The sequence below is a fragment of the Leopardus geoffroyi genome, chromosome C3 (genome assembly GCF_018350155.1).
Source record: "Leopardus geoffroyi isolate Oge1 chromosome C3, O.geoffroyi_Oge1_pat1.0, whole genome shotgun sequence".
Lineage (NCBI taxonomy): Eukaryota > Metazoa > Chordata > Mammalia > Carnivora > Felidae > Leopardus > Leopardus geoffroyi.
The window spans coordinates 86,879,011-86,888,828 of NC_059338.1; the positions used below are offsets into that span (position 1 = coordinate 86,879,011).

At 41.7% G+C, this 9,818-nt stretch overlaps 1 protein-coding gene across 1 annotated transcript in view; it reads right to left on the reverse strand.

The window, feature by feature from the left end:
* FER1L6 (fer-1 like family member 6) overlaps positions 1 to 9,415 on the reverse strand; it is a 155,406-nt gene extending 145,991 nt beyond the window's left edge. Inside the window, exon 1 of the mRNA XM_045453740.1 lies at positions 9,312 to 9,415. Coding sequence (XP_045309696.1) covers positions 9,312 to 9,334 — 23 coding nt within the window. The 5' untranslated portion in view covers positions 9,335 to 9,415. The remainder of the gene's footprint in view (positions 1 to 9,311) is intronic.
* Between the last annotated feature and the right edge of the window lie 403 nt (positions 9,416 to 9,818).

The window sequence follows — 9,818 nt, forward strand, 5'->3', positions numbered from 1 at the left end:
GAAAGAATTTACAAATGGGACAGGATGTTTAAAGATGCAGAGCAGTCAGAAAGAAAAGCAAAGTTCTAGGGGCCCCTGGGTGGCTCAGTCGGTTAAGCATCCAACTTCAGCTCAGATCATGATCTCAGCGATCTTGAGTTGGAGCCCTGCATCAGGCTCTCTGCTATCAGTCCAGAGCCTCCCTGGATCATCCAGCAACCTCTCTCTCTGCCCCTCTCCCACTAGCAAGCTCTCTCTCTCTCTCTCTCTCTCTCTCAAAAAGAAAAAAAAGAAAAGAAAAATTCCATTCTACCAGCAATAAAAAACTTCAATGAATCACCACCAGGCTGCTGTGATAAGAGTTCATCTAAGTATCATTTTTGCACCAAAAAATTAAATACGCTTTTATTCATGTTGGAATATTCATGCTTTTGTATGCAAAAGTAAGCGTGTATTAAGAATCTATCGAGAAACTATGATGAGAAAAGTTTTTTTCCAAATTTCATTACAAGGTAATTTACAAATGAACAAAATTCTTGATTCATATTCAAGTGTTGATGGAGAAATTAATACTCCTGTCTAACCCCTATCATCATTTGTAGCAATTATAGAAATAAAACCATCCATTATTCATGATACACACATTGCATCCATTTCCAAAAAGAAAAAAAATCAGTGGAAAGAAATTATCAGACAAAAACTGTGTGGGTAGAAACACAGTGATATACAGAGGTATAAGATAGTCACTAAAGTTGCACAAAGAACAAATCCTGTCAAACTAATCTAATTCGTCTCTCTTACCAAGACAAGTGTGGAACATCTAGAAGAAGCAATAGATGTCATCTATTTTTATTTTGTCAGGGATTGGGAATCTGCCTTGAATAATGTGGGCTTCAATAAAGCAAGATACTATCAGTCAACCCACCCAGCTATTATCCAGAAGAACAATTTTTGAGAGAAGCATTAAAGTAAGATTTCTACTAAGACAAATGGTGCTTTCACAAAAGCTAATGTAAAGATTTTTTTAATGTAGTATGTCTGTTACAATCAAAGCCAAAAATCCAATTTAACACATAAAAATTGGGTTGCCCTTTGGATATTTAAATAAAGAAGTGTGACTTTTTTTTTAAATAAGGAAGTTTTGTTTATTTTTTAAAGGTTTATTTATTTTTGAGAGAGAGCAAGCACAAGCAGGGGAGGGGTAGAGAGACAGAGGGAGACACAGAATCAGAAGCAGGCTCCAGGCTCTGAGCCGTCAGCACAGAGCCCGACGCGGGGCTCGAACTCACGAACTGCGAGTTCATGACCTGAGCTGAAGTTGGATGCTTAACCGACTGAGCCACCCAGGTGCTCCCAGAAGTATGACTTCTATCAATGAATCCTTAGCACCCAAAGGTCACTTGATTCTCCCACAGGATTAGTACAGTTTTAACTGTTCCTGAATAGTTTCACTACAGAAATAGTAGAAAGAACACTTTTTCATTAAGCCTCATATCTCACCCAACAAATAGATTCACTATTATGACTAATTTTCCCAGTCATTTCAGCCAAGCCTTTTTGCCCCAAAATGAGATTGGCGTTGATGCCTCTTGAGATGACTCACCTCCATGATATAAAAGTAGGCCCTCAAGACATTCACCTTTGTCGCTGTCTGTCATTTACTGATTATCCATGACTATAGGCAAATTACAAAACTTCTCAGCTCCAGATTCCTTACCAGTCACGTGGGGAAAATACTAGTATCTATCTCATAGCGTACCATGAGTATTAAAGAAATTAAGACATGTAAAGTGCTCCGAATAATGTCTGTCACATAATGTATGTTCAATAAATGCTATATATTATAAGCCCCAAATCTTTGGATCCCAGTGTATTACAAATTCAAAATGTTTCTGATTTTGGAAAACGAGAGAGTGTTAAATAATTTCCCATTAGAGTCTGGCCCAGCATTGCATAATCAAGTGTATTAATATTTCTATAGCAAAACATATAACCGTTCATATTAACTGGGATAAAGATAATAAGTAGCCTCATGTCAGGTTCTACAACAAAAGAGTCTGTACCAAACCTAGAGAAAACTCTCAGATTTCAGAGCTGTATGGATTTAAGAATTGTGAGTACAGGATTGTGAGCCAGGTTGTCACTATTTACAGCTTATACTGTCTGTTCTGTTACCCACAATCTCCTAGAACTCGAATTTCTGATCCACGTTTATATTGCTTAAAACCTTGACCTAATAGTTGGCAAGACTCCCCTCCTCAACCATAACCTGAACTGACATCCCACCAGTCTAGCCCTGCTTGTGATGACCTCCCAGAGCTGGCCCCAGCTCAACATTCCCACAGTGTGCACTCTGGTCACTGTGCACAGAAGCAGGCAAAGTGAATGGACGGACTATTTCCAAAGCATATGGGCATAGCCTTTGTCCCAGAACCCAGAGAAAAGTAGGTCATCCAGATTACTAAACATAGTACTAACCTACCTTCAGGGGAAGTCATGCAAAGAACATTTAATGAAGTCACAAGACAGATTGTCTCTAACTTGCAGAAATGTATGACTGGCATCCCAAGTCTGAGAATATTCCCAAAGCCTCCACCAGTGGTCACCCCAACACTCTACCACTTAGCTGTTGCGGTCCACTCTGGGTGTTGATTTACACCGCACCGTGTTATAAGCGTGGACTGCCATAACTCATGTGACAACAGTAAGAAGTCAGTGGGAGCTTTAACACCTTTTCTGCCACTCCCCAGTGACAGCTGAGCTGGGCCAGCTTCATCATGAATATGTGACCTATGTCATTGCACTGGGTGCCCTGCTCTTAGACAAGCTGCATGCTGACTTTTTTTTTTTTCTGGTTTTTCCATCTTGAAAGTCTTAATCATTTTTGAACGAGGGATCCTGTATTTTCATTACAAATAATGTACCTGGTCCTGGAGCTTATGTTTCTAAGGATAGCATTCTATTATTTTCAGAGACCTCCTTCCAGTGTGTTGGAAAATCAGAAAACCCTGAGGGCAATGGTTTCCAAGGAAGAGTCGATACGTTCTGGGGTCTGGACAAGACCATCCACTGAAGTGCAGAAAAGAAATATTAAAACTTCTATTTATATATTTTTATCTCATTGCTGTTCAGCTTTATTTTTGAATACTGTCCCCTGCTATCCTTCTCTCCTCCTATTTCATAGTAGTAGAATTACTAATTTTTAGCTAGGCTTACAGCCACAGAAGTTACAAAATTATATTTCCCAGCATCCCTTGCAGCCTGGTGCCTTGAAGCTGAATCAGCCAGTAGGAGGGTCGTGAATGTGACGTTGTAACCCAGCTCCATCCTTAAAGACAGGGGTCATGCTGTACCCTTTCTTTTCCCCCATTCTGCCACTTGGAACATGAGTAATTCAGCAGACTGTGCAGATGAATGAAACACTGTCAGCATGTCAGAACCACAAGGGAGACAGAAACAGGATCCCTGGGCACCCTCATGGATCAGAGCTGCCATTTCAACCCTGGACCGCCTCCCTCCTGACTATTCCATGAAAGAGAAGTCCATTTCTATCAATTTAAGCCACTGTTTTTAGTGTCTATCACATGCAGCCGAACCAATATCCTAACTAGTGTATTAATACCTTAAAACAAGAATAGAATTTATGAATAACAAATAACAGTAACGGAGTATATAACTAAAACAACCTAAAGGTTTCACTTGTAGAGAACTGAACTTTAGACATCCCACTGACTTTTAGATCAAAGTCAAAAGCTTACCTTCTATGAACAAAGAGGCATACAAAACAAAACAAAATGAAACAAAACAACAACAACAAAAAAACAACCTAAAAAGCACCACATCACACAGCCCATTCAGTTTTGACAGTGGCTGTGAGAGACTAGTCAGGAGAATGACACACAGAACTGAGAGGAAGGAACAGGTGTCTGCACTATCTAGCAGTCTGCCTTGTCCAATGTGGTTCATCAGAGCCACGAGGCACAGAAAATGATCTGTGCTTCTTTCTAAGTTCTCCCAGGGGTACCATTCTAGATGCAGGGCAGAGGAAATAGTCCACACGTGATGGTGGTTTCTGAGCACCAGGACTTCACCTTCTCATGGTAGTCTGGTTGAGGGTCGTGATTAATTGGATATTCTGATTAACTGAGTGTTTTCACTTTCTTATTCTTAAATTTAAGTTTCCTCGTCTGTCACATGAGGATGACACTAGTTCGTGCCTTATCGTTGGGAGGATTAAATGAAATAATGCATGGGCAGTGCTTAGCACAGGACCCGGCATGTGTTAAGTGCCCCATACGTTATCGGCTATCATTACCGTCATCATCACCACCACCACCATCATCACCACCGCCATCATTATTATGCCTAGATAACTGACTTTATTTTTTTTTAAGGTTTTATTCACTTTGGAGAGACAGAGTGTGAGCAGAGGAGGGGCAGAGAGAGAGGAAGACACAGAATCCAAAGCAGGCTCCAGGCTCTGAGCTGTCAGCACAGAGCCTGATGCGGGGCTCAAGCTCACGAACCACAAGCTCCTGACCTGAGCCGAAGTCAGACACTTAGCCAACTGAGCCACTCAGGCGCCCCAATAACTGACTTTAAAAAGAATATAAGGGACGCCTGGGTGACTCAGTCGGTTAAGCATCCAACTTGAGCTCAGGTCATGATCTCACAGTTCTTGGGTTCAAGCCCCATGTCAGGCTCTGTGCTGACAGCTTGGAGCCTGGAGCCTGCTTAAGATTCTGTGTTTCCTTCTCTCTCTGCTCCTCCCCTGCTCACGCTCTGTCTCTCTCTCTCTCTCTCTCAAAAATAAATAAACGTTAAAAAAAATTTTTTTAAAGAATCTCTCTAAAAGAGATACCCTCATGGATGAGGGCCCAGGCTATTTTCAGGGACTCAAAAGCAAGGTCACTTCACATTCAGTGACCCCTTCACTCAACAGCGTTCATTCTTCAGCTCTCTGCTAAACACTTTCTGCTCTGTTCTCAGGGTGTGCTGTGAGTTTTAAGTCCCACCACCCCAGCTGAATCTCCAGCTTCCACAACGTACACCCCTCATGTCCCCAAATAGCCCCTTAATTAAAGCCTAGAAACTTTTGACCTCAGCCTTCTCATTTCTAGGAGTTTATCCTGAAGGTGGGATGGCAAAAGTTTGCAACTGGGCAAAGTTGAATATAGAAGGATGCTTGTTACAAAATTATTGCATTAGCTGAAAATGGGAAATAACTCAAAAACCCGTCCCCGGGGGACTAATTAAATAAATTTTGTGCATACCACAGAATTCCATATGCTCATTGACAAGGGTGGTGCAGCTATGTATTTACTGAATTGAGAAAGTACCTCCGTACAAGACCCAGACATAAACTTTGGTAGTTCAGGGGAAAAAAACTGCAAGAAAAGGATTCGACCCAGAGAACTCTAGAGTGCTGTGATGAAGGGAGTCACAGGGATCACAGCACTTTTTAACGCTAAACACTTCTTTTTCAATCGTCTATCTGGTAATAGAACCTCTGGTGTGTGCTGACACCATTCAGAGCGAAGTAGGCTGCGGAACGCTACGTACGATATGATTTATGTTTATGTAAAAAAAAAAAAAAAAAAAAAAGGCACGGGAAGATTCCTGAGGCCATTTTTCATCAAAAAGATTGGCAGGTGGGATTTGGCATTCATTTTACTTTCACTTATATCCTTTTCTGTATTGTTTCACATTTTTATAAGGGCCGTGCAGTATTTTTCATTCAGCCAAAAGTGTGAAGCTCTTTTTGATTTGGAAAAAAAAAAAAAATAGCAGCGGGAACGAGGAAGCTTTCATCAAATACTAGTTAAATGGAAACTGACTCACAGTCCTTTTGGAATTGTATGCAGGATTTACACAAATGTCATGAATAAGTGCAAAAGGGCCTTACTAAATGTTATACTGTAGGGGCGCCTGGGTGGCTCAGTCGGTTGGGCGTCCGACTTCGGCTCAGGTCATGATCTCGTGGTCCGTGAGTTTGAGCCCCGCATCGGGCTCTGGGCTGACAGCTCAGAGCCTGGAGCTTGTTTCGGATTCTGTGTCTCCCTCTCTCTCTGACCCTCCCCTGCTCATGCTCTGTCTCTCTCTGTCTCAAAAATAAATGTTAAAAGAAAATTTAAAATAAATAAATAAATAAATGTTGTACTGCACACAAAAAAAGGCCGTAGACTGTTCTCTAAGTAAGTACCAAGGAATTAATGCTGCTATTAATGTGACAACACCCGTGTCAATGAAGTCCTGTACAGATTCTAAAGGCTTTCACTTTTAAAATCTCATCTGACCTAGGGGCACCTGGGTGGCTCAGTCGGTTAAGCGTCCAACTAGCTCAGGTCATGATCTCACAGCTCATGAGTTCAAGCCCCATGTCAGGTTCTGTGCTAAAGCTTAGAGCCAAGAGCCTGCTTCAGATTCTGTGTCTCCCTCTCTCTCTGCCTCCTGCCCCCATTTATGCTCTCGCTCTCTCTCTCTCTCTCTCTCTCAAAAATAAACATTAAAAACAAAATTTTAAATCTTGTCTGACCTTCAAAACTAGATGTGTGACTGGTCCCCCAAAGAGAATTCCCTAAATCTCTGTCTGGTCACTGTCAGGCAACATTTCCAGCTTAGGGTTGGCACAGTTGTTTGTTGGATGGATAAATGAGTGGATGGATGGATGAATGGATGGGTGGGTAGATAAAAGAATGCATTCTTTTCCCTCTTTTACAGACAAGAAAACAGAAGCAGAGGGGAAGTGACATGTCTAAAGTAATATAGTTAGTAAATGATAGAGTCAATGGTTGGAATCATTGCTGTTAATGGTTTCCTAATCAGCTCTCTTTTATCCAAAATGCACCCAAAACCTGTTTTATTCAGGAGGAAGTACTTCAAAATCACTGGCAGACATATCTTGATCATCAGGAGTTATAGTCAAAATGTCAAGGGCATGGGAATTGACCTACCAAAATGCCACCAATCGAGTCACTAGTGCAGGATCCTAGAGACCTCCCACTATGCCAGGCATTAACCCATTCATTGCTGGATATAAGTGGGTACTGGGTGTCAGAAGGGCACTCAGTGGGCTTAAGACAAGAGCTACTCAACTGCTGGTATGAAACCATTTCATTATTTTAACAATGAAGGCAGCCATGCAAGTACACTATGGTTGCCTATAAGCCTTGCTAAAAACCCTCCACAACACTTAGAACGGTTGCTACCCACATGAGAAATTCTGCTCTCTGTCCTCTCACGGCAGAACCCTTATTCCAGGCACTATTTGTAATGCCACTTAAAACCTTCATCCCAATGAATTCACTCTTCATGAATAAATGAAATCAAATGCCATTATTTTCTTCTGAAAATTATCCTGAGCCTAACTATGGTAGGGTATCAGGGAAGGCGCCTGGAAAAATAATAATAATAATAATTTCGGTGAGAGAGAGAATGTGCTAAAATCTCAAAAAAAAAAAAAAAAACACACAAAAAACAAACATGAGACACAGCACAAAAGACCAGCTCTAGTCAGGAGCCCAGAATTCTCTGACTACACACATGTTATTTAAGTGCATTTTTGCTCCGGCACCAGGTAAGATTCTGGAAGGCAAGGAGACTTTCCCTGACCCCGATCTGTTCATAGTTAAGGTAGAAGGAGAGGCATCTGTAAGTAACTGTTTTATAAAGTGTTTTAGAAACTGTTTAATAAAGGTCAGAAAGGACAAGAGCTCTGTGGGAATTCAGAGGAGGGAGAGTTTATTTCCACTAGAGGAAATCGAGGAAGACTTCCTGAGGAAGGTGCCCTTGACCTGGGTCTTCTTCAGAATACCGGTGGTATTTACACTTGTGCAGGAAGGGAAATGTGTCATCAGATACCAGCATAGGCCAGTCTTGAAGCAAACATTATTGTTCAAGACATTTGCCAGCAAAATATACAAAATGAACATCGTACACACTTTCCTGAACATGTCATTTCCAAATGCATCATGCTTTCTCATGTCCCAGTCTTTACTGGTGCCTGTCTCTTCTGTCTGGAATATTCTTCCTCACCTTCATTTCTATTTCCACATCCTTCACTTCTGAGCTTAGGTGTACTTTTTCTAATGAGCCTTCCTTGAGCTCCCCAAATGGAGTTCTCCTCACCTGGGCTTTCACAGTACCAAGAGCATACCCCCATCATAACACCTATAACACCCAAATCATAATCACCCATGTTGTTATTGATCAATACTTATCCATAAGCACTCTAGGAGAATAATCTGTTCAGATGAATTTTTGTGAGCCCAGGGCCTAGTAAAGCGTTAGCTTCCTAAGAGAAATATTTATCAAATGATTGAAGTTTTTAATGATTCAGCAGACATTCTATACCACAAACCCAAAGCTACTCCCAGTCTGAGCTGACGACATACCCGTGTAATTCTACCAAATTACTTTGCAGATGAAAAATACAAATGTGCCCAGACCCCTTTTATCCAGCCCCAAAGCAAGTAAAAAGCCAAGGCCTGCTGTAAGTCACATGACTAACTCCCCCAAGGTCACTATGGTCATAAGGGGACAGTTTGAACCCACAGGCGCTCCCTCAGCAAGTCTATGAGTGAGGCCAGTGGACATCATTCTTGAAAATGACCTGAAAAACCTCACCTGTCACTTACAAATGGAGAAAAGAGACCCTTTAAGCAGAAGAAGATGGCCAGAGAGAGAAAAGAAACCAGGTTTAAGTTGGCTTATAGGTCAGTGCATTTAAATAAGAAAAGGCCCTGGTTTCAGAAAATGAAAGCTTTTAATATAAACCCTTTATAGTCCAGCTCAATGAATTAAGGAAATTGCCTTAAATGTTAACAATGGCTATTTCCAGCTGTATTATGAGGGATTTTTAAAATCCTCATAGCTTCTGTATCTGCTAAATTTTCTACAATGAATAGTATATACGTATTTTCTCGTCAGAAGGGGAAATGTGTCTCTTAAGCACATCATGCCTCCTGGCCCCTGGCCTTTGCCTACTAAGTGTTAAGTCTTAGTTAACAACCTTTGAGGATTTTTCTTTTTTTAGAGAGAGAGAGAGAGAAAGCAGGGGAGGGGCAGAGAGAGAGAGAGAGACAGAGAGAGAGAGAGAGAGAATCCCAAGCAGGGTCTGCACTGACAGTACGAAGCCAGACTCGGGACTCTAACTCACGAACCACGAGATCATGACCTGAGCCGAAACCAAGAGTTGGACGCTTAACAGACTGAGCCACCCAGGTGCCCCAACCCTTGAGAATTTTTGAAAGGAGACCCTTGCCCCCAGCTCCCAGCCCTTTGGCTCCAGTCACACCCAGAAGCCTTCCTGTTAGGAGAAGAAAATATGTTACTTGGCTTTGGATGGCTTCTCCATTCTTCCTCTTCTTAGTGGCTCCTCTGGGCTAGGAACCAGCAAAATCCTGGTGTCTGGCTATATCCAGATCCTGGATACAAGCTTCTGAGTTTCAGAATAATCTGGTGGGTGAGACTATTTGGGGGTGTGGCTGAATCAACACTTGGTGTGCACGGCTCTTCTGAGCATCATGTTACCTATTACACTCAAAGGTTCAAAGGCAAACTGGCCCAGGAAGAGTGAATCAATCTGTCAGGTTTCATAACCATGCCCCTCTCCCACTCCCTTCAGTGACAGGACTAAAGACTGAACGACTTCAAGCTTCAAACTCATATTCTTCTGAGAATTGTATGTTAAGACTCTCTCACCTCAAGGAAAACACAGTAGTAAAATCATTTAGTTCATCTGGCTGTCTAATAGAACTTTCCATGATGATGAAACTGTTCCATTATCTACACTGATCAATAATGGTAGGCACTAACCCATGTGACTACTGAGCATTTGA